The sequence below is a fragment of the Sander vitreus genome, chromosome 4, assembly GCF_031162955.1.
Source record: "Sander vitreus isolate 19-12246 chromosome 4, sanVit1, whole genome shotgun sequence".
Classification (NCBI taxonomy): domain Eukaryota; kingdom Metazoa; phylum Chordata; class Actinopteri; order Perciformes; family Percidae; genus Sander; species Sander vitreus.
This window is the reverse complement of record NC_135858.1, coordinates 14,860,377-14,885,056: the sequence shown is the minus strand read 5'-3', so window position 1 is coordinate 14,885,056 and position 24,680 is coordinate 14,860,377. Positions and strand designations below refer to the sequence as shown.

The 24,680-nt window shown below is 36.0% G+C and overlaps 3 protein-coding genes across 6 annotated transcripts in view; 1 reads left to right on the top strand and 2 right to left on the bottom strand.

The window, feature by feature from the left end:
* cacna2d3 (calcium channel, voltage dependent, alpha2/delta subunit 3) overlaps nucleotides 1-1,485 on the top strand; it is a 29,605-nt gene extending 28,120 nt beyond the window's left edge. Inside the window, exon 36 of the mRNA XM_078248575.1 lies at nucleotides 470-1,485. Within this exon, the coding sequence (XP_078104701.1) occupies nucleotides 470-562 (93 nt within the window). The 3' untranslated portion in view covers nucleotides 563-1,485. The remainder of the gene's footprint in view (nucleotides 1-469) is intronic.
* On the bottom strand, nucleotides 1,416-17,384 carry LOC144516894 (uncharacterized). Of its 4 annotated transcripts, none has more exons than XM_078248576.1 (14): nucleotides 17,291-17,384; nucleotides 17,022-17,048; nucleotides 16,522-16,818; nucleotides 16,038-16,334; nucleotides 15,560-15,850; nucleotides 14,104-14,415; nucleotides 12,850-12,909; nucleotides 12,535-12,609; nucleotides 5,331-5,390; nucleotides 5,016-5,090; nucleotides 3,955-4,029; nucleotides 3,166-3,264; nucleotides 2,136-2,179; nucleotides 1,416-2,053 (listed from the first exon to the last, which is right to left on the bottom strand). In XM_078248576.1, the coding sequence occupies exons 1-14, from the start codon at nucleotides 17,322-17,324 to the stop codon at nucleotides 1,961-1,963; spliced, it is 1,839 nt and encodes a 612-aa protein (XP_078104702.1). In that variant the 5' UTR covers nucleotides 17,325-17,384; the 3' UTR covers nucleotides 1,416-1,960. The 4 variants fall into 4 exon arrangements, 3 of the variants coding, with proteins under 3 accessions (XP_078104702.1, XP_078104703.1, XP_078104704.1); XM_078248577.1 differs by having other exon boundaries at nucleotides 2,136-2,176; XR_013501880.1 differs by lacking the exons at nucleotides 1,416-2,053; nucleotides 2,136-2,179 and adding an exon at nucleotides 4,274-4,329 and having other exon boundaries at nucleotides 3,251-3,264.
* A 106-nt stretch (nucleotides 17,385-17,490) lies between these two features.
* LOC144516895 (uncharacterized) lies at nucleotides 17,491-24,146 on the bottom strand. Its single transcript, XM_078248579.1, has 9 exons — nucleotides 23,089-24,146; nucleotides 21,910-21,969; nucleotides 21,595-21,669; nucleotides 20,850-20,909; nucleotides 20,535-20,609; nucleotides 19,236-19,334; nucleotides 18,816-18,954; nucleotides 18,530-18,639; nucleotides 17,491-18,343 (listed from the first exon to the last, which is right to left on the bottom strand). Exons 1-8 carry the CDS (start codon nucleotides 23,120-23,122, stop codon nucleotides 18,561-18,563), a joined length of 621 nt encoding a protein of 206 aa, XP_078104705.1. The 5' UTR covers nucleotides 23,123-24,146; the 3' UTR covers nucleotides 17,491-18,343; nucleotides 18,530-18,560.
* Nucleotides 24,147-24,680: the final 534 nt, after the last annotated feature.

Below are 24,680 nucleotides of genomic sequence, written 5' to 3'. Positions count from 1 at the left end.
GTCCATTGTTAAAAAGAAGTCCAACGGGCCAAGTAGTCAGACAGTCGTACTGGTTTTAAATAAACCCTGAGGTTAGCAAACTTATTTGGATGAAACAAGAAGGTGAATGGTAAAATGATTACCCGGCGTTTATAGACCAACTTACTGCTTCAACTGTAGCCGTACCAAACGTGCACAGTTTACTTTTGCAATGAGGGATTATTAACAATATTACAGGTGTGTTTCCTTTCGTTTTTACCTCAAAATAAAGCGGTTTAGATAAATTAGCTTAACTGTTTGCTTGTTTACAACCTCTACGAAACATTACGGAAATCCCACCTTGTTCAACAACAAACGTTTACATCTATTAGCATCAACTACTGTCTTTGCCGGAAAAAAATCACACAGTACAGTATATCCACCCTGTTAACATTCAACATCATACCCTGAACAGCTTCATCTGTATCACCCATGACTGTGTCTTCTACAGGAAAATGCCATGGAGTGTGGTTCAGCAACACGCCTCTCCAGCCCTCTAACAGCAGCTCTGCTCCCTCTGATAGCAGCGACCATCAGCAGGTGACCATTAGCAGCAGAACTGCACATCAGTAAGGACTAAATCAACGAGAAGATGCTTATAAACACATAGAGAACATGGCCAATCAGAAATGAATTTGCTCATACCTCTGCAACAGGCAGCGCTCTACTAAGAAAAAAAATCTCTATCTGTAGCACTGAGACTCTCATCCATTAATGCAGAAAACATAAGCGATGTGGTGCAGCAAAAGAAAATGAGAATTATGGGAGTGCTTGGTGACTTTGCTCTGAATACTGCAGATTATGCCACTGACAGTTTGTCATAGTGTTCTGAATGAGTGCTGAAATAAGAGAAAGAAATACAGTATGTCAACAGTAAAAAAAAGCATTTTGCTGGGTTTTTTTGCTAAGGATGATAGTACTGTAAGAAATCATATGTTTTTTGTGAGAGTGAAAAAAAAATGAAGGCTAATGTAAAAGTCTGCAGAATGTAAAATGCACTTGTGTCATATGTGAAAAGAATGCAGAGCGGTCTATATTTTGGCAGTAAATTGCTAAAAAAGAGTTGACAGTGCCGTCATAGTTTTCTTTCTTCAAATATTTTATTTTGTAACTAATTGTTTTTAGTGTCTGTAATAATACAGATCATGTAAAATAGCTGTGAGACAACGGAAAAATTCAAACTTGCTTTAATTTGCCAGTTTTTCCTTGTTTATTTGCAGAAGACATTTCAGACGAGCTAAAGATGCATGAAGAAGATCACAGAATGTTACACTGATATAACCAGCCATAATTTGTCAAGGTTACCACATACTCTTGACCCCATGTTTAAGAAAGCTGATGAATAAACAGAAAGAAATATTTTCCTTTCTTTATTTAGCCCTTGTGTTATTTCCGTGTGTGTGTGTGTGTGTGTGTGTGTGTGTGTGTGTGTGTGTGTGTGTGTGTGTGTGTGTGTGTGTGTGATATGTAAATGAACAATACAAAGCATTACAAGGTATGGTATTATTGGGAGGCCGTGGGCATACAGTGTGTACAGTATCAGTAAGTTAAAAAATATGACCAACATTAAACAGAAAACACATTAGAAAACAAAACAATTACAAACACTAGTGACCTTTCGTTTTAATTATATATGAGTAAAACTAAATACATGTTTAATCTTGATCTAAAATAAAGCTAAATTGAAATGCAGTTTGGAAACCAAGCTGTGCTTTGTACATCATAAACCTCAACTTTACAAGTGCATCCAACTGGAAAACTTGGAAACTTTTGTAAAAGTTTGGTTCAGTCTTAAACAGCAGTTTGGTTGATCTGATAAAAAGACATTACAATTGTTTAACATTAGTCTGGAATATACCACTCAACTTTAAACACAAGGTTTACATTTTTACAATTCTCTAGTCTTTGTGGCTTCTCTTTCTTTATACAGTATAAAACTGTTTCAGTGTGTCTGCACGGTGCTGTACACCATATCCTTCAGGGCTGATGCAGCTGACTCTTCAGCGATGGTGTAGTACGTATGGTATGTGTCAAACTGGGGGAGGGGGAAAGAACGAACTATAACATATAATATATATGGAACATGTATTTATAAATGCCTCTCATGTCAGACTTACATTCTTGTTTTGAGGGTCTTGCCTTTTTACTTCCTCAGAACCTGCTGGTAAGAAAGACACACAAAGTAAGACGATTGTTTCCCACAAAGGGTGGCGTACAATTTTGCTCATATGTGAAAAAGAGTGTTAGACCCGATCAAAGGAAGTTATTTTTGTCTCAGTGCAGTGGTGGTCTCCCAAATGCATGGTTTACTTTCGAGTCTCGCATTGCCAGACCTATCTCCACAGCACTACTTTCAGTTTGAGATGCAGGTCTTGTGAGTTTGTTCTGTCCAAGCTGATGAGTTAAACAATAGTTATTTTAGTAGCTGTGAGCTACGTAAACTCTGTTTAAGTTAGAAAATGAGCTGCGCCAAATATGTCTTGCAAGTGGCAAAAGGGTTTCAAGATCGATCCAAGCCAACAATGTGTGTAAAGGTGTACTTTGTACTTTACTTTGTAAAGGGTAAACTGTGTGGCCAATCTTAACCAAAACGTGTTAGTTCAGACAAAGCACTGAGGCTGCTCTTACATTAGCTGACTGGCATCATCGGTTTCACCATCAGTAGCTTCTTTACCAGTTGTGTGGCATAGCCATTATAACAGGACACTTCTTACTGATATTCTGCTGATAGACTCACTCCAATAACATATACTGCTGCTGCTGCTGCTGCTGCTATGAGCTATATTTGTGGTACTGTAGATTTAATTTAAGTTTAATGCTGCTGGATTCTTTGAGAGCTTTCTTTAAAGAGCACAACCTTTATATAACCATTTGCAATAAATGGCCAATTCCTTGACTAGTGTCTCTGACTGAAGTGGTAGCTTTTATGGTGCTTCTTTTGAGTAGTTGTTTAACCCTCTCAAACTGAATAAATCTTAAGATGCAATGATTGTGAAAATGCAACATATAGAGCTTACATAATTTAATAATCAGAGACAAACAAAAAAATATATAGGGAGGGTTTTAGATTCGTATGTGCACCTCTATATAAAAAAAACTAATTTTGACTTAATATGTATTAGACAAACAAATCAACCTCGTTCTCACCAGTTTTTTTGTTGTACAGAATTGCAGAAACCAGCAAGATGACGCCAACAATGACTCCACAACCAGTCACAACTGCTACAAACTTCAATATCCACGTTTCTGCTTTGCAACAATAGAAGCCATAAACAAGTCAGTTTTGTATCTCACAACATTAACAAAAAGCAGGAAGACATGTTCTGCGGGTGTGCAATATGCACAACTCAAGTTAACTTTGAAAGTTACATACTATTAGATAGTAAGTTACTGTAATAGGTTTTATATGTTAATATCAGAATACAAGGTCCTGTATTCGTGTAAAGAGCTATGTTTAGTGTGAGGCATACTAACCCTCGACCATAAGTGCACAGCAATAAACATCCACAGAAAAGCAAAGCAGGTTGCTTTTTGAGGCAATAATAAAAATGTACCTGTTATTTTATCTCCAGATTCTGGAGTCATAGGAGTACTGGTATATGTTACTTGCAGGCACAAAACATATTGACATCACAACTATTATAATATTTTCTTCCTTTGTACTAGGGGTATAAATATTAAGCAGCACCGCACATTGTTTTTAATGTGCTGCTTAATAACTTTATTTTACTTGAACAATGTTGGCTAACATCTGCACAATAGGAAGGCTAACTTCACATACATATAAGCAACTGCATATCTATCACACACTATCTGAGTAACCAGTCAGCAACCATAACTTGCTTTGTAAAGACACATTGAGTGTACATGTGAATATATTGTATGAACACTTTGTAAAGAGTCAGTTTGAATCATTGAACTGAATAATTCCATCACCTGGTGCTTGTTTCACTGGTGTTAGGTAAGTAGAGGTGGAACTACCAGTGCTACTTGGCATATCAACAGTTTGACCTGGTGAATCAACAAAAGTACATTTCAAAATATTAAATACATTGAAACACGTATGACTTGTATTTAACTAATGTCACACTCATTAAGAGTTCCTTTGACAGGAGTCTACCAGAGTGGAAACGCCACGCCTGCTAACAGTCAGACCTCACGAACTATAAAAACATAAAGATGTTCAAACTAATTCATATTAAATTGCTATGTAATAATATTCAGGACTGCTACCTTAATGTATAAAATGTCCTACCTTTGGTCATACTAAATGTTGGCATTGTGTCATGCTTGACTCTCTTTCCACAATATCTACAGAAAGAGAAGATGGATTTCAGCTGACAAATTTTTCGAGTGTACAAACAAATAAATATTAATGTAGAAATAGAACACCATACAATCTGATACAATCTGTATCACCTGTATCATCGCCCACAGGTGGCATTTTAAAGGGAATGGAGGTTGTTAAATCTGTTTCTTAGACTTAGAATAAGTCTTTACAACACTGGGTTGATAGGAATATTATTTTTTCTTGCAGACTTACAAAATGATGAAGCTCAACTTCTTAGTTATGAGGAATTTCTTAGATCTAAAATCTTTCCTGTCACCCACAAAGAATATCAAACAGCAACAAATGCTATACCTAGTGGAATTCTTCAACTAATGAAGTGTCACTCTGAGAGACAAGAATTGGATCTGACCTTCTTTGTTAATGGAATAAAAGTCATAAATGTACCAATAAACATATAAGGAATTAATTCACACTCATTAAGAGTTCGTTTGACAGGAGTCACCAGAGTGGAAACGCCACGCCTGCTAACAGTCAGACCTCACAAATAAAAACATAAAGATGTTCAAACTAATTCATATTAAATTCAATCCAATTCAAAAAAAAGTACAAAGCAATGATTTTCAAAAAGTATATGAAAGAAGGAGAGCTTTAACAGCTGCACTGTGTTCATTATCGTATGTGTATGAATGTGTGTCCACTCCATCACCTGGTGCTTGTTTCACTGGTGTTAGGTAAGTAGAGGTGGAACTACCAGTGCTACTTGGCATATCAACAGTTTGACCTGGTGAATCAACAAAAGTACATTTCAAAATATTAAATACATTGAAACACGTATGACTTGTATTTAACTAATGTCACACTCATTAAGAGTTCCTTTGACAGGAGTCACCAGAGTGGAAACGCCACGCCTGCTAACAGTCAGACCTCACAAATAAAAACACAAAAATGTTCAAACTAATTCATATTAAATTGCTATGTAATAATATTCAGGACTGCTACCTTAATGTATAAAATGTCCTACCTTTGGTCATACTAAATGTTGGCATTGTCGGAGTCATGCTTGACTCTCTTTCCACAATATCTACAGTAAGAGAAGATGGATTTCAGCTGACAAATTTTTCGAGTGTACAAACAAATAAATATTAATGTAGAAATAGAACACCATACAATCTGATACAATCTGTATCACCTGTATCATCGCCCACAGGTGGCATTTTAAAGGGAATGGAGGTTGTTAAATCTGTTTCTTAGAATTAGAATAAGTCTTTACAACACTGGGTTGATAGGAATATTATTTTTCTTGCAGACTTACAAAATGATGAAGCTCAACTTCTTAGTTATGAGGAATTTCTTAGATCTAAAATCTTTCCTGTCACCCACAAAGAATATCAAACAGCAACAAATGCTATACCTAGTGGAATTCTTCAACTAATGAAGTGTCACTCTGAGAGACAAGAGTTGGATCTGACCTTCTTTGTTAATGGAATAAAAGTCATAAATGTACCAATAAACATATAAGGAATTATTTCTACAGCAAAAAGAAAATAACTCCACGGGGGAAATTAGTTTGGAACTCTTTTTTTCTAACATTCACTGGGAATCAACATGGCTTCTACCGTACACATCTGTTATCCCCAATACATTTTAAGAATACTGCATAATATTGATCCCACTAACAAATTAGTTTCGAGATTTGTGGTTGTGGACAATAAATGGGAATTTTGTAAAATTGAAGAAGAAACTATTGTACATTTATTGTGGGAGTGTCGGTATTCTGTGGAGTTCTGGAAGAAAATTGAAAACTATTTCAATATTCAAAAGAATCACAAAATTAAATTGGAAGCAAACAATGTTATTCTTAATTATGATGTCAAAAACAAAACAATACATAGGATTGTCAATCTATTCATTCTACAAGGGAAATTTCATGTCCATAGAGTTACATTTTCTAAATCTCGGCCAGCTTTTACTCACTTCAGATTTTGAATTTTGAATTTTGAAAAAAAAATACACTCACACTCTCACACTCACAATAATACCATACTTTGTATTGCTTTGTATTGTTCATATACATATTACACACACACACACACACACACACACAAAAACTACCTGCAGCTGTCTTATTTTGAAACGTTATCCTTTTATTATATAGAACCACAGTCTAAAACACATTAAACTGAAATGTAGCTGTGATTGCATGTGTGTGTTGATGTCTTTGCCGACTTACCAGTCAAGCTGTATCCATCACTACGAGGAGACAAAGAGTTGGGTTCACTTCCCAAACTGTAATCACAGCTGGCATCTCTTTGTTGAACTAAACGTAGACGACTCAGCAAATCATCAATTGTGACAGTAAACTGGCAGAACGACTCTTTCTTTGAGGTCTTCTTCCCCGAGATGTTTGTTGTTAGAACTGGACGACTTGCTTCTCCAAAGTATAGGTTACATCTCGTATCAGGATTAGCAGATCCAGGCAGAGAGCAGGTGAAGAGAACGTCGTCACCATAAGAATGGTGAACAGCCATCCGTGGTGTTTGACCTGCAAAAAGATTAATGCAGTCATTAAATAAAATGTGCCATTCTGTGATCAAATACACTGTATTGTAGAAGTGTAGCTGCCCATTAAAGGCGCCCAGAGCAATAGGGGGTTCGGTGCCTTGCTCAATGGCAAACTGGCACCTCTCCACCTACCAGTCCACATTCTGTACTTGATCCTGTGGTATCTGACGATTTACACTTTGACTTAAGATTTGGTATAAGGAGATGCATGAACTTTACCCCACTTGTATTGAAAAACATCTGGAAACTGTTAACATGAACAGAGGGCCCCCCCAAGACAGAAGAGTCCTGTTTTTGGGGGTTATGCCAGATAAAAGGCATTGATTGGTCAGTTCCCTACTCCAATCATATACTTACACATATCACGCCTTATGTTATTACAATGTACAGGATATATACTGGATACACACAAAGAAAAGGCAGAGCGACAATATTTGAAGATTGGGTTGGTCGCCTCTCCGAGCTTCTGCAGATGCTTGTAAATTGATGCTGGAATCTTTGATGTAATAAACCTTTTTATAATCAAGAAACAGTGTCAACGGGAGTTCCTTCTCCACACATCGGCAACGCAGTGCTGCAACTAAATATACAACAAACCGTACCGGGACTTAAACCGGCAACCCTCCGGTTCCCAAGCCAAGTCCCTATGGACTGAGGCACTGCCACCCTCCAAAGACTACACAGGGCTCCAGAATAATTTTTCTTACTAGGGGCACTGAGCCACTAACTGAAAATTTAAGGGGCACATGCAGAAAATGAAGGGGTGCATACCCTAAATCGACCTGCAATGCAATTTTTCACATTTTCCCCATTTTAACCGCATTACTGATAAATGCTTTGGCAATTAATACAGAAACTACAATCTTAGTTCACAGTCATAATTTAATTGAATGGTGCTTAACAAATGCACATTCAGAAATGTAAACAAAGTGTTATTACTGTCAATGTAAAAAAACAAAACTGTTAACATGATAAAGGTAACATTTTATCCCACTGATTACATTTAATGGAAATGGATTTTTTTTGTTGTTCCTTAAAAACACCTGAAATTTGACACCACATCACTGAGTTATCTTGCACTAACACTATATGATAATATATAAAAGAACGATAACAGGAGTCACTCACTGTGTATGGTGATGGAGGATGTATCACTGTATGGAGATTGAGAATTTCTCTCTCCAACCTTTACAGTGTAGTAACATTTCACTTCAACCTCAACAGATGAATTCTTATTTGCCATCTTCAGCAGCTCAGTTCCCTGTCAGTGTCTGCAGACATGAGAAGACGTCGACCGCTTCTCCTTTGTGGAAATAACACTGAGACACGTTACAGGAAGACAGTGATGATGGAGTCTGCACAGTTCAGTGTGACTGAGTCGGGTTTCTGTGATCACTGGTGGATTCACTGTCAGTTTAGGTGGAAGAAGAGCTGAAAAGTAAGCACATGTTGGATCAAATAACTATAAATGTAATGTATTTTCAAAAATAAAATCTGATGATAAATGTATAATAATAGAGGATGCCAATTGAACATTTTCTAAAAAACTCAACATCCACGTTGAAAGCTACTTTGTTGTTTGTGCTGATACATGTCCATGCCATGCAGTGTTCACTCACTGCTGTATGGTGATGGAGGATGTACATCTGTATGGAGATTGAGAATCCCTCCAACCTTTACAGTGTAGTAACATACTCACTTCTAACCTCAGCATGTAAACTTTGATGCGACATCTTCAGCAGCTCAGTTCCTGTCAGTGTCTGCAGACATGAGAAGAGGTTGACCGTTCTTCTACTTAAAGTGTAGAAATAACACTGAGACACAGAAACAGATGATGGAGTCTGACAGTTCAGTGTGACTGTTTCTGTCACTGTGATCACCGCTGGATTCACTGTCAGTTTAGGTGGAAGAAGAGCTGAAAATTTAGAGGTAAACATATGTTATATCAGTTAATAAATAATAACATTATCATCGTAATATACTTGAGAAATTGTGATTTTAATTAAGAAGTATATACAAGCATTGAATTACCAACAGACTATAATAAAGCCAGACTCTATAATAGACACAGTGATAACCGCACAGTTAAACATGAAAGATAACAGATCAGAGACTGACCTTGTGCTTGAACCTCATGAAAGGAATCTGTTGGAAATACGTGTTCACAGTGTAAATAGACTTAATAATGATGTGATAATAATAACTAAATATAATAATAATAATAATAATAATAATAATAATAATAATAATAATAATAATAATCACTAGCCATTAAAAAGATAAAAACAAGAGTGTGGTATAACATGCTGATACATGATGGCTGACATTATATATTAATGTCATGTTTGCTAGAATGAACCTGCATTAGTTTGTATTAGGAATGAAAAAAGGGTTTTACTTACACATGAGGAAGACAAACAGCAGGCGTCCAGCCATGATGAAACTGAATACTAAGAGAGAAGACAGTTGTGTGTCTAGCTCTCAGGAAAACCACAGCTAGCATCAGGCGTGAAACCTTAACAGACAGGCCACAGAAATGCACTCACAGAACAACCTTTTTAGAATACATGTGTTTTATTTATATTGAATCGACCACACTGGAAACCCACAGCTGAAGAAAGATGAGTACGTGTTTTCATAATTTCAGTGTCTTGGTTGATATACAATACATCAGCTCTGTTTCTGCTTTTTCTATATGAATAGATACACAACATCAAGTGTAAACATTGGCTCAATTCATTAAGGTCATCTTAAAACTTATATTCTTGCAAACAGTTGTTATCGATTTATTCTCTTTGCTGTGTTCCCTTTTATTGTGTTATTCTTGTGTTGCATCTTGTTTTGTAATCCATTTTTATTGTTTTCTTTGTATGTGTGTTGTATGACTTTGTGTACATGTATGACTCACTTCACTCCTCTTGTATAAAGCACTTTAGTACAAACATGTGTGGAAGAAAAAGTTATTTCCGGTCCAATAAAGTGGCTAGTTCAGATGAGTTTTATTTACTGTGCAGTGGAGACAGAAGCTCACAAGAAACTGTAGGTTTCTCTCTGACCAGAATGAGTTTTCTGGTCAGGGTTTTATACAAGGTTACAGGAAGCAACAGAATAACAAAAGTTGAGAAGACATTCACTCACAAAACGATCGGAGTAGATTTGCATAGACCCAATACCATCTGCTCCTGAAGTTCACCTTTTGAAATTAATGTTTTTATTATTCAAAGCACTGTGACACATGACACATGTTAACTTCTGTTCATATCAATTCAATGAAGTTACATTACTTGGGGATCATGATGTAAATAGTGCAAACATTAATTAACCTCGAAAACAAAGGAAAAGTGAAAAAATGCAAATAAAACAACAATTGGACATCAAATTAACTTTTGGAGCGCTGTTCACTGTATCTCTGAGGGCTGATGTAGCTGGCATCTCTGAGGTGCTGCTGTTGTCGTTCTATGAAGAGAAACAGACATGACTCTGATGTGCATGTTTGGTTTCTGTCATGCCACAATAACAACTTTTTTTCACATCTGAGAATGCACATTTTAATTTGTACCTATAACGACATGTTATGCTTGTTCCAACATTAAAAATGTTGGCTGAACATGCACCAACAAGAAGCTAATCAAACTGTCTACCTTATGCTACATTCAGGAAGAGAAAAGCAGCTCATGTCTTGGATCCATAGGTGACGATACTGTAAGTTTCATCATAACCAGCCTGTAGACCAGATACGTTTACTTTTTGTTCTAAATGGAAAATAATAGAAACATAGGTTTTGTAAAGAGTGTCTTAATGTCAGAGGAAAGCAAAAGCTTAGTACACATTTCCAAGTTAATGAATTACTCCCCAAACATCTAAATGATGTGAGTGAAAAGTGTGAATCTCAGATTCTGCTGGAAAATATGGCAGTAGCCTTTCTGACCTGCAGTTGTCACTATTACTCTGCTGAATCAGCAACACAGACGTGCTGGTTTTAGATGATGGAGTCTGACAGTTCAGTGTGACTGAGTCTGTCTCGTTGATCACTGGTGGATTCACTGTCAGTTTAGGTGGAACAGATGCTGGAAATGTAGGTATATGTTGGATTAAATAAATGAAAATTGCATTTATTTAAAATAATTCTAATACATTCATAATAGCAGACGATGTCTATTAAGAACCTTCTAACATTTATTTTGAAGACTTGTCCCCCATGCAACTTATAGAGCTTACATAATTTAATAATCAGAGACAAACTAAAAAATATATAGGGAGGGTTTTAGATTCGTATGTGCACCCCTATATAAAAAAAACTAATTTTGACTTAATTTGTATTAGACAAATAAATCAACCTCGTTCTTACCAGTTTTTTTCTTGTAGAGAATTGCAGAAAACAGCAAGATGACGCCAACAATGACTCCACAACCAGTCACAACTGCTACAAACTTCAATATCCACGTTTCTGCTTTGCAACAATAGAAGCCATAAACAAGTCAGTTTTGCTTCTCACAACATTAACAAAAAGCAGGAAGACATGTTCTGCGGGTGTGCAATATGCACAACTCAAGTTAACTTTGAAAGTTACATACTACTAGATAGTAAGTTACTGTAATAGGTTTTAAACCAACCATAAGTGTAAAGCTATTCTCAACATTTATGTACAGGAGCTATTTCTCAACATTTTGCACAAATGACATTACATCTAGTAAGTTACTGTAATAGGTTTTATATGTTAATATCAGAATACAAGGTCCTGTATTTGTGTAAAGAGCTATGTTTAGTGCAAGGCATACTAACCCTCGACCATAAGTGCACAGCAATAAACATCCACAGAAAAGCAAAGCAGGTTGCTTTTTGAGGCAATAATAAAAATGTACCTGTTATTTTATCTCCAGATTCTGGAGTCATAGGAGTACTAGTATATGTTACTTGCAGGCACAAAACATAATGACATCACAACTATTCAGAATCAGAATCAGAAAAGCTTTATTGCCAAGTACGTTTTTTACACATACAAGGAATTTGTTTTGGTGTTGTAGGTGCACGTCACACATTCTCTAAAATAAGTTAAACAAGCAGGTTAAACAGAACAAACAATATATGTATAACTATATGTATATATATATATATATATATATATATATATATATATATATATATATATATATATATACACACACAGAATGTATTAAAAATAAGAGAGTAATAGTTAAGATAAAAAGAGCAGATTAAGTACAGTGGCATGTAGAGCCAGAGGGGGGGTGTGGAGAGAGTTAGGGTGGTTTCCGGGCCTTGTTGATAAGGCTAGAGGCAGAGGGGAAAAAACTGTCCTCGTGACGTGAGGTTTTATTATATTATATATGATTATATATAATGTAATATATGTATTATAATATTTTCTTCCTTTGTACTAGGGGTACAAATGTTAAGCAGCACTGCACATTGTTTTTAATGTGCTGCTTAATAACTTTATTGAACAATGTTGGCTAACATCTGCACAATAGGAAGGCTAACTTCACATACATATAAGCAACTGCATATCTATCACACACTATCTGAGTAACCAGTCAGCAACCATAACTTGCTTTGTAAAGACACATTGAGTGTACATGTGAATATATTGTATGAACACTTTGTAAAGAGTCAGTTTGAATCATTGAACTGAATAATTCCATCACCTGGTGCTTGTTTCACTGGTGTTAGGTAAGTAGAGGTGGAACTACCAGTGCTACTTGGCATATCAACAGTTTGACCTGGTGAATCAACAAAAGTACATTTCAAAATATTAAATACATTGAAACACGTATGACTTGTATTTAACTAATGTCACACTCATTAAGAGCTCGTTTGACAGGAGTCACCAGAGTGGAAACGCCACGCCTGCTAACAGTCAGACCTCACAAATAAAAACACAAAGATGTTCAAACTAATTCATATTAAATTGCTATGTAATAATATTCAGGACTGCTACCTTAATGTATAAAATGTCCTACCTTTGGTCATACTAAATGTTGGCATTGTCGGAGTCATGCTTGACTCTCTTTCCACAATATCTACAGTAAGAGAAGATGGATTTCAGCTGACAAATTTTTCGAGGTGTACAAACAAATAAATATTAATGTAGAAATCCTGATGTGATAGAACACCATACAATCTGATACAATCTGTATCACCTGTATCATCGCCCACAGGTGGCATTTTAAAGGGAATGGAGGTTGTTAAATCTGTTTCTTAGAATTAGAATAAGTCTTTACAACACTGGGTTGATAGGAATATTATTTTTCTTGCAGACTTACAAAATGATGAAGCTCAACTTCTTAGTTATGAGGAATTTCTTAGATCTAAAATCTTTCCTGTCACCCACAAAGAATATCAAACAGCAACAAATGCTATACCTAGTGGAATTCTTCAACTAATGAAGTGTCACTCTGAGAGACAAGAGTTGGATCTGACCTTCTTTGTTAATGGAATAAAAGTCATAAATGTACCAATAAACATATAAGGAATTATTTCTACAGCAAAAAGAAAATAACTCCAAGGGGGAAATTAGTTTGGAACTCTTTTTTTCTAACATTCACTGGGAATCAACATGGCTTCTACCGTACACATCTGTTATCCCCAATACATTTTAAGAATACTGCATAATATTGATCCCACTAACAAATTAGTTTCGAGATTTGTGGCTGTGGACAATAAATGGGAATTTTGTAAAATTGAAGAAGAAACTATTGTACATTTATTGTGGGAGTGTCGGTATTCTCTGGAGTTCTGGAAGAAAATTGAAAACTATTTCAATATTCAAAAGAATCACAAAATTAAATTGGAAGCAAACAATGTTATTCTTAATTATGATGTCAAAAACAAAACAATACATAGGATTGTCAATCTATTCATTCTACAAGGGAAATTTCATGTCCATAGAGTTACATTTTCTAAATCTCGGCCAGCTTTTACTCACTTCAGATTTTGAATTTTGAATTTTGAAAAAAAAAATACACTCACACTCTCACACTCACAATAATACCATACTTTGTATTGCTTTGTATTGTTCATATACATATTACACACACACACACACACACACACACACACACACACACACACACACACACACACACACAAAAACTACCTGCAGCTGTCTTATTTTGAAACGTTATCCTTTTATTATATAGAACCACAGTCTAAAACACATTAAACTGAAATGTAGCTGTGATTGCATGTGTGTGTTGATGTCTTTGCCGACTTACCAGTCAAGCTGTATCCATCACTACGAGGAGACAAAGAGTTGGGTTCACTTCCCAAACTGTAATCACAGCTGGCATCTCTTTGTTGAACTAAACGTAGACGACTCAGCAAATCATCAATTGTGACAGTAAACTGGCAGAACGACTCTTTCTTTGAGGTCTTCTTCCCCGAGATGTTTGTTGTTAGAACTGGACGACTTGCTTCTCCAAAGTATAGGTTACATCTCGTATCAGGATTAGCAGATCCAGGCAGAGAGCAGGTGAAGAGAACGTCGTCACCATAAGAATGGTGAACAGCCATCCGTGGTGTTTGACCTGCAAAAGATTAATGCAGTCATTAAATAAAATGTGCCATTCTGTGATCAAATACACTGTATTGTAGAAGTGTAGCTGCCCATTAAAGGCGCCCAGAGCAATAGGGGGTTCGGTGCCTTGCTCAATGGCAAACTGGCACCTCTCCACCTACCAGTCCACATTCTGTACTTGATCCTGTGGTATCTGACGATTTACACTTTGACTTAAGATTTGGTATAAGGAGATGCATGAACTTTACCCCACTTGTATTGAAAACATCTGGAAACTGTTAACATGAACAGAGGGCCCCCCCAAGACAGAAGAGTCCTGTTTTTGGGGTTATGCCAGATAAAAGGCATTGATTGGTCAGTTCCCTACTCCAATCATATACTTACACATATCACGCCTTATGTTATTACAATGTACAGGATATATACTGGATACACACAAAGAAAAGGCAGAGCGACAATATTTGAAGATTGGGTTGGTCGCCTCTCCGAGCTTCTGCAGATGCTTGTAAATTGATGCTGGAATCTTTGATGTAATAAACCTTTTTATAATCAAGAAACAGTGTCAACGAAGTTCCTTCTCCACACATCGGCAACGCAGTGCTGCAACTAAATATACAACAAACCGTACCGGGACTTAAACCGGCAACCCTCCGGTTCCCAAGCCAAGTCCCTATGGACTGAGGCAATGCCACCCTCCAAAGACTACACAGGGCTCCAGAATAATTTTTCTTACTAGGGGCACTGAGCCACTAACTGAAAATTTAAGGGGCACATGCAGAAAATGAAGGGGTGCATACCCTAAATCGACCTGCAATGCAATTTTTCACATTTTCCCCATTTTAACCGCATTACTGATAAATGCTTTGGCAATTAATACAGAAACTACAATCTTAGTTCACAGTCATAATTTAATTGAATGGTGCTTAACAAATGCACATTCAGAAATGTAAACAAAGTGTTATTACTGTCAATGTAAAAAAACAAAACTGTTAACATGATAAAGGTAACATTTTATCCCACTGATTACATTTAATGGAAATGGATTTTTTTTGTTGTTCCTTAAAAACACCTGAAATTTGACACCACATCACTGAGTTATCTTGCACTAACACTATATGATAATATATAAAAGAACGATAACAGGAGTCACTCACTGTGTATGGTGATGGAGGATGTATCACTGTATGGAGATTGAGAATTTCTCTCTCCAACCTTTACAGTGTAGTAACATTTCACTTCAACCTCAACAGATGAATTCTTATTTGCCATCTTCAGCAGCTCAGTTCCTGTCAGTGTCTGCAGACATGAGAAGACGTCGACCGTTCCTCCTTTGTGGAAATAACACTGAGACACAGAAACAGATGATGGAGTCTGACAGTTCAGTGTGACTGAGTCGGTTTCTGTGATCACTGGTGGATTCACTGTCAGTTTAGGTGGAAGAAGAGCTGAAAAGTAAGCACATGTTGGATCAAATAACTATAAATGTAATGTATTTTCAAAAATAAAATCTGATGATAAATGTATAATAATAGAGGATGCCAATTGAACATTTTCTAAAAAACTCAACATCCACGTTGAAAGCTACTTTGTTGTTTGTGCTGATACATGTCCATAGCCGCAGTGTTCACTCACTGTGTATGGTGATGGAGGATGTGTCACTGTATGGAGATTGAGAATTTCCCTCTCCAACCTTTACAGTGTAGTAACATTTCACTTCAACCTCAACAGATGAATTCTTATTTGCCATCTTCAGCAGCTCAGTTCCTGTCAGTGTCTGCAGACATGAGAAGAGGTTGACCGTTCTTCTACTTAAAGTGTAGAAATAACACTGAGACACAGAAACAGATGATGGAGTCTGACAGTTCAGTGTGACTGAGTCAGTCTCTGTGATCACTGGTGGATTCACTGTCAGTTTAGGTGGAAGAAGAGCTGAAAAGTAAGCACATGTTGGATCAAATAACTGTAAATGTAATGTATTTTCAAAAATAAAATCTGATGATAAATGTATAATAATAGAGGATGCCAATTGAACATTTTCTAAAAAACTCAACATCCACGTTGAAAGCCACTTTGTTGTTTGTGCTGATACATGTCCATAGCCGCAGTGTTCACTCACCCTGTATGGTGATGGAGGATGTGTCACTGTATGGAGATTGAGAATTTCCCTCTCCAACCTTTACAGTGTAAAAACACCTCACTTGAACCTCAGTAGGTAAACTTTGATGCGACATCTTCAGCAGCTCAGTTCCTGTCAGTGTCTGCAGACAAGAGAGGACTCTGACCGTTCCTCCACTTAAAGTGTAGAAATAACACTGAGACACAGAAACAGATGATGGAGTCTGACAGTTCAGTGTGACTGTTTCTGTCACTGTGATCACCGCTGGATTCACTGTCAGTTTAGGTGGAAGAAGAGCTGAAAATTTAGAGGTAAACATATGTTATATCAGTTAATAAATAATAACATTATCATCGTAATATACTTGAGAAATTGTGATTTTAATTAAGAAGTATATACAAGCATTGAATTACCAACAGACTATAATAAAGCCAGACTCTATAATAGACACAGTGATAACAGCACAGTTAAACATGAAAGATAACAGATCAGAGACTGACCTTGTGCTTGAACCTCATGAAAGGAATCTGTTGGAAATACGTGTTCACAGTGTAAATAGACTTAATAATGATGTGATAATAATAACTAAATATAATAATAATAATAATAATAATAATAATAATAATAATCACTAGCCATTAAAAAGATAAAAACAAGAGTGTGGTATAACATGCTGATACATGATGGCTGACATTATATATTAATGTCATGTTTGCTAGAATGAACCTGCATTAGTTTGTATTAGGAATGAAAAAAGGGTTTTACTTACACATGAGGAAGACAAACAGCAGGCGTCCAGCCATGATGAAACTGAATACTAAGAGAGAAGACAGTTGTGTGTCTAGCTCTCAGGAAAACCACAGCTAGCATCAGGCGTGAAACCTTAACAGACAGGCCACAGAAATGCACTCACAGAACAACCTTTTTAGAATACATGTGTTTTATTTATATTGAATTGACCACACTGGAAACCCACAGCTGAAGAAAGATGAGTACGTGTTTTCATAATTTCAGTGTCTTGGTTGATATACAATACATCAGCTCTGTTTCTGCTTTTTCTATATGAATAGATACACAACATCAAGTGTAAACATTGGCTCAATTCATTAAGGTCATCTTAAAACTTATATTCTTGCAAACAGTTGTTATCGATTTATTCTCTTTGCTGTGTTCCCTTTTATTGTGTTATTCTTGTGTTGCATCTTGTTTTGTAATCCATTTTTATTGTTTTCTTTGTATGTGTGTTGTATGACTTTGTGTACATGTATGACTCACTTCACTCCTCTTGTATAAAGCACTTTAGTACAAACATGTGTGGAAGAAAAAGTTATTTCCGGTCCAATAAAGTGGCTAGTTCAGATGAGTTTTATTTACTGTGCAGTGGAGACAGAAGCTCACAAGAAACTGTAGGTTTCTCTCTGACCAGAATGAGTTTTCTTGTCAGGGTTTTATACAAGGTTACAGGAAGCAACAGAATAACAAAAGTTGAGAAGACATTCACTCACAAAACGATCGGAGTAGATTTGCATTGACCCAATACCATCTGCTCCTGAAGTTCACCTTTTGAAATTAATGTTTTTATTATTCAAAGCACTGTGACACATGACACATGTTAACTTCTGTTCATATCAATTCAATGAAGTTACATTACTTGGGGATCATGATGTAAATAGTGCAAACATTAATTAACCTCGAAAACAAAGGAAAAGTGAAAAAATGCAAATAAAACAACAATTGGACATCAAATTAACTTTGGAGCGCTGTTCACTGTATCTCTGAGGGCTGATGTAGCTGGCATCTCTGAGGTGCTGCTGTTGTCGTTCTATGAAGAGAAACAGACATGACTCTGATGTGCATGTTTGGTTTCTGTCATGCCACAATAACAACTTTTTTTTCACATCTGAGAATGCACATTTTAATTTGTACCTATAACGACATGTTATGCTTGTTCCAACATTAAAAATGTTGGCTGAACATGCACCAACAAGAAGCTAATCAAACTGTCTACCTTATGCTACATTCAGGAAGAGAAAAGCAGCTCATGTCTTGGATCCATAGGTGACGATACTGTAAGTTTCATCATAACCAGCCTGTAGACCAGATACGTTTACTTTTGTTCTAAATGGAAAATAATAGAAACATAGGTTTTGTAAAGAGTGTCTTAATGTCAGAGGAAAGCAAAAGCTTAGTACACATTTCCAAGTTAATGAATTACTCCCCAAACATCTAAATGATGTGAGTGAAAAGTGTGAATCTCAGATTCTGCTGGAAAATATGGCAGTAGCCTTTCTGACCTGCAGTTGTCACTATTACTCTGCTGAATCAGCAACACAGACGTGCTGGTTTTAGATGATGGAGTCTGACAGTTCAGTGTGACTGAGTCTGTCTCGTTGATCACTGGTGGATTCACTGTCAGTTTAGGTGGAACAGATGCTGGAAATGTAGGTATATGTTGGATTAAATAAATGAAAATTGCATTTATTTAAAATAATTCTAATACATTCATAATAGCAGACGATGTCTATTAAGAACCTTCTAACATTTATTTTGAAGACTTGTCCCCCATGCAACTTATAGAGCTTACATAATTTAATAATCAGAGACAAACTAAAAAATATATAGGGAGGGTTTTAGATTCGTATGTGCACCCCTATATAAAAAAAACTAATTTTGACTTAATTTGTATTAGACAAATAAATCAACCTCGTTCTTACCAGTTTTTTTCTTGTAGAGAATTGCAGAAAACAGCAAGATGACGCCAACAATGACTCCACAACCAGTCACAACTGCTACAAACTTCAATATCCACGTTTCTGCTTTGCAACAATAGAAGCCATAAACAAGTCAGTTTTGCTTCTCACAACATTAACAAAAAAGCAGGAAGACATGTTCTGCGGGTGTGCAATATGCACAACTCAAGTTAACTTTGAAAGTTACATACTACTAGATAGTAAGTTACTGTAATAGGTTTTAAACCAACCATAAGTGTAAAGCTATTCTCAACATTTATGTACAGGAGCTATTTCTCAACATTTTGCACAAATGACATTACATCTAGTAAGTTACTGTAATAGGTTTTATATGTTAATATCAGAATACAAGGTCCTGTATTTGTGTAAAGAGCTATGTTTAGTGCAAGGCATACTAACCCTCGACCATAAGTGCACAGCAATAAACATCCACAGAAAAGCAAAGCAGGTTGCTTTTTGAGGCAATAATAAAAATGTACCTGTTATTTTATCTCCAGATTCTGGAGTCATAGGAGTACTGGTATATGTTACTTGCAGGCACTAAACATAATGACATCACAACTATTCAGAATCAGAATCAGAATCAGAAAAGCTTTATTGCCAAGTACGTTTTTTACACATACAAGGAATTTGTTTTGGTGTTGTAGGTGCACGTCACACATTCTCTAAAATAAGTTAAACAAGCAGGTTAAACAGAACAAACAATATAAGTATAACTATATGTATATATATATATATATATATATATATATATATATATATATATATATATATATATACACACACAGAATGTATTAAAAATAAGAGAGCAGATTAAGTACAGTGGCATGTAGAGCCAGAGGGGGGGTGTGGAGAGAGTTAGGGTGGTTTCCGGGCCTTGTTGATAAGGCTAGTGGCAGAGGGGAAAAAACTGTCCTTGTGACGTGAGGTTTTATTATATTATATATGATTATATATAATGTAATATATGTATTATAATATTTTCTTCCTTTGTACTAGGGGTACAAATGTTAAGCAGCACTGCACATTGTTTTTAATGTGCTGCTTAATAACTTTATTGAACAATGTTGGCTAACATCTGCACAATAGGAAGGCTAACTTCACATACATATAAGCAACTGCATATCTATCACACACTATCTGAGTAACCAGTCAGCAACCATAACTTGCTTTGTAAAGACACATTGAGTGTACATGTGAATATATTGTATGAACACTTTGTAAAGAGTCAGTTTGAATCATTGAACTGAATAATTCCATCACCTGGTGCTTGTTTCACTGGTGTTAGGTAAGTAGAGGTGGAACTACCAGTGCTACTTGGCATATCAACAGTTTGACCTGGTGAATCAACAAAAGTACATTTCAAAATATTAAATACATTGAAACACGTATGACTTGTATTTAACTAATGTCACACTCATTAAGAGTTCGTTTGACAGGAGTCACCAGAGTGGAAACGCCACGCCTGCTAACAGTCAGACCTCACAAATAAAAACACAAAGATGTTCAAACTAATTCATATTAAATTGCTATGTAATAATATTCAGGACTGCTACCTTAATGTATAAAATGTCCTACCTTTGGTCATACTAAATGTTGGCATTGTCGGGGTCATGCTTGACTCTCTTTCCACAATATCTACAGTAAGAGAAGATGGATTTCAGCTGACAAATTTTTCGAGTGTACAAACAAATAAATATTAATGTAGAAATAGAACACCATACAATCTGATACAATCTGTATCACCTGTATCATCGCCCACAGGTGGCATTTTAAAGGGAATGGAGGTTGTTAAATCTGTTTCTTAGAATTAGAATAAGTCTTTACAACACTGGGTTGATAGGAATATTATTTTTCTTGCAGACTTACAAAATGATGAAGCTCAACTTCTTAGTTATGAGGAATTTCTTAGATCTAAAATCTTTCCTGTCACCCACAAAGAATATCAAACAGCAACAAATGCTATACCTAGTGGAATTCTTCAACTAATGAAGTGTCACTCTGAGAGACAAGAATTGGATCTGACCTTCTTTGTTAATGGAATAAAAGTCATAAATGTACCAATAAACATATAAGGAATTAATTCACACTCATTAAGAGTTCGTTTGACAGGAGTCACCAGAGTGGAAACGCCACGCCTGCTAACAGTCAGACCTCACAAATAAAAACATAAAGATGTTCAAACTAATTCATATTAAATTCAATCCAGTTCAAAAAAAAGTACAAAGCAATGATTTTCAAAAAGTATATGAAAGAAGGAGGGCTTTAACAGCTGCACTGTGTTCATTATCGTATGTGTATGAATGTGTGTCCACTCCATCACCTGGTGCTTGTTTCACTGGTGTTAGGTAAGTAGAGGTGGAACTACCAGTGCTACTTGGCATATCAACAGTTTGACCTGGTGAATCAACAAAAGTACATTTCAAAATATTAAATACATTGAAACACGTATGACTTGTATTTAACTAATGTCACACTCATTAAGAGCTCGTTTGACAGGAGTCACCAGAGTGGAAACGCCACGCCTGCTAACAGTCAGACCTCACAAATAAAAACATAAAGATGTTCAAACTAATTCATATTAAATTGCTATGTAATAATATTCAGGACTGCTACCTTAATGTATAAAATGTCCTACCTTTGGTCATACTAAATGTTGGCATTGTCGGGGTCATGCTTGACTCTCTTTCCACAATATCTACAGTAAGAGAAGATGGATTTCAGCTGACAAATTTTTCGAGGTGTACAAACAAATAAATATTAATGTAGAAATAGAACACCATACAATCTGATACAATCTGTATCACCTGTATCATCTCCCCACAGGTGGCATTTTTAAAGGGAATGGAGGTTGTTAAATCTGTTTCTTAGAATTAGAATAAGTCTTTACAACACTGGGTTGATAGGAATATTATTTTTCTTGCAGACTTACAAAATGATGAAGCTCAACTTCTTAGTTATGAGGAATTTCTTAGATCTAAAATCTTTCCTGTCACCCACAAAGAATATCAAACAGCAACAAATGCTATACCTAGTGGAATTCTTCAACTAATGAAGTGTCACTCTGAGAGACAAGAGTTGGATCTGACCTTCTTTGTTAATGGAATAAAAGTCATAAATGTACCAATAAACATATAAGGAATTATTTCTACAGCAAAAAAGAAAAATAACTCCACGGGGAAATTAGTTTGGAACTCTTTTTTTCTAACATTCACTGGGAATCAACATGGCTTCTACCGTACACATCTGTTATCCCCAATACATTTTAAGAATACTGCATAATATTGATCCCACTAACAAATTAGTTTCGAGATTTGTGGTTGTGGACAATAAATGGGAATTTTGTAAAATTGAAGAAGAAACTATTGTACATTTATTCTGGGAGTGTCGGTATTCTGTGGAGTTCTGGAAGAAAATTGAAAACTATTTCAATATTCAAAAGAATCACAAAATTAAATTGGAAGCAAACAATGTTATTCTTAATTATGATGTCAAAAACAAAACAATACATAGGATTGTCAATCTATTCATTCTACAAGGGAAATTTCATATCCATAGAGTTACATTTTCTAAATCTCGGCCAGCTTTTACTCACTTCAGATTTTGAATTTTGAATTTTGAAAAAAAAAATACACTCACACTCCCAATAATACCATACTTTGTATTGCTTTATTGCTGTATAGCCATTAAAAAGATAAAATGAAGAGTGTGGTATAACATGCTGATACATGATGGCTGACATTATATATTAATGTCATGTTTGCTAGAATGAACCTGCATTAGTTTGTATTAGGAATGAAAAAAGGGTTTTACTTACACGTGAGGAAGACAAACAGCAGGCGTCCAGCCATGATGAAACTGAATACTAAGAGAGAAGACAGTTGTGTGTCTAGGGAAATTAGCTTTGGACTCGCTGAAATTCCACAAAAAGTTCACAAATAAACAGTACAGACTAACATAGGCTATAAGAACACACATCAAATAAAATCACCCATGACAAAAAGATAAAACATGAGTGTGGTATACTGATACATAATGACTAACATTACATTTTAATGTAATGTTTGCAAGTGTGAACCTGCATATGTTTGTAATAACACAATAATAATAAATCTATAGGTTTAACTTAAACATGAGGATGACAAACAGCAGGCATCCAGCCATGATGAAACTGAATACTAAGACTGTCCAGAGAGAAGATAGTTGTGTGTCTTGACCATGTGGACTTTAATGTACTGGTCACTTTGCAAAACTTGCTCACAGGAAAACCACAGCATCAAATATAAATCACACAGACAGGCCGCAGAAAACGTGCACACGTTACATCTACTTGTTTCACACACTAAAAAACTAAAACATGTAGGCTACTATTTTTAGATCACGTCTATCACAGATGGTTAACTGGTTCAGAAGAAGAAAAAAAAAAAAGAGTTTGATCATCATTTGTTCACAAACTGCTCACACCTATACATAGTTGTTTGATTTTTGTCCTGACCATTCAACACAGAAATCTCCATTTCCATTCATATTTCCAGAATTACTTATAGCATTTACTAATATTTTACACTGACTAAGCAGGGAGTGACAGTTTTAAATGCAACCTGGCAATAAATTGTTCCTCAAACCAGAACGTGACTTTCTCAAATCATTGCTGCATTGTGTCCTTTACAGCGGAGCAAGGAAACCCAAGCACTAGACACAGGAGGAACAGGAGGTCGGAGTAGTTTGAAAGGAGATTTATTTCCAACTTGAATATTTTGCGAGCAGGGAGTGAACTAGATCCAAAAGGTCAGGAAATAAAGTTGGGACTCTAGAAAGGGGGTAGCCAGGAGTGATGTGTGTCAGGGTGGTGTCCAGTAGGGAGCCGAGCAGAGGCAAAAACCACAATCTCACAGGAATAAAAAAAATGGAGCAGACGGAATTAACATAGAAATAAACACGGTAAGCAGAGTATAAATGTTTACAATCACAAAAAAAACTATGTTGAGGCTGACCCCCGTGCACTAACTCAGCGTGAGCCACGTTCTGGCAATGTGAGCGTGGCAGTGCAGAGTCTTATAGGCAGGCTCGATTGCAGAATAGCAGGCAGCTGGTGAAACTCTGCTTGGGAAATCAGCCACACCCACACACTGAGAGAGAGGGAAAGGTTAAGCAGAGACCATTACAGTGAGGTTAAAGGAACATATCTGAGAGCACAGGGCCAACAGTATCACCAAAAATATTGACGCTAAAACGTATACTGTAAATGATTGTTTTGGAGAAGACTAACATGGAGTGTTTCTATACTGTATCGTGTTTGTATGAACTGTTTTTGCCCAAGCCTGAGTATTCTTTAGCATTCCTTAAATATACAAATTCCATGTTTCAACAGACCCCTTGTTTTAGCTGAAACATATTCCAGCCTCATTA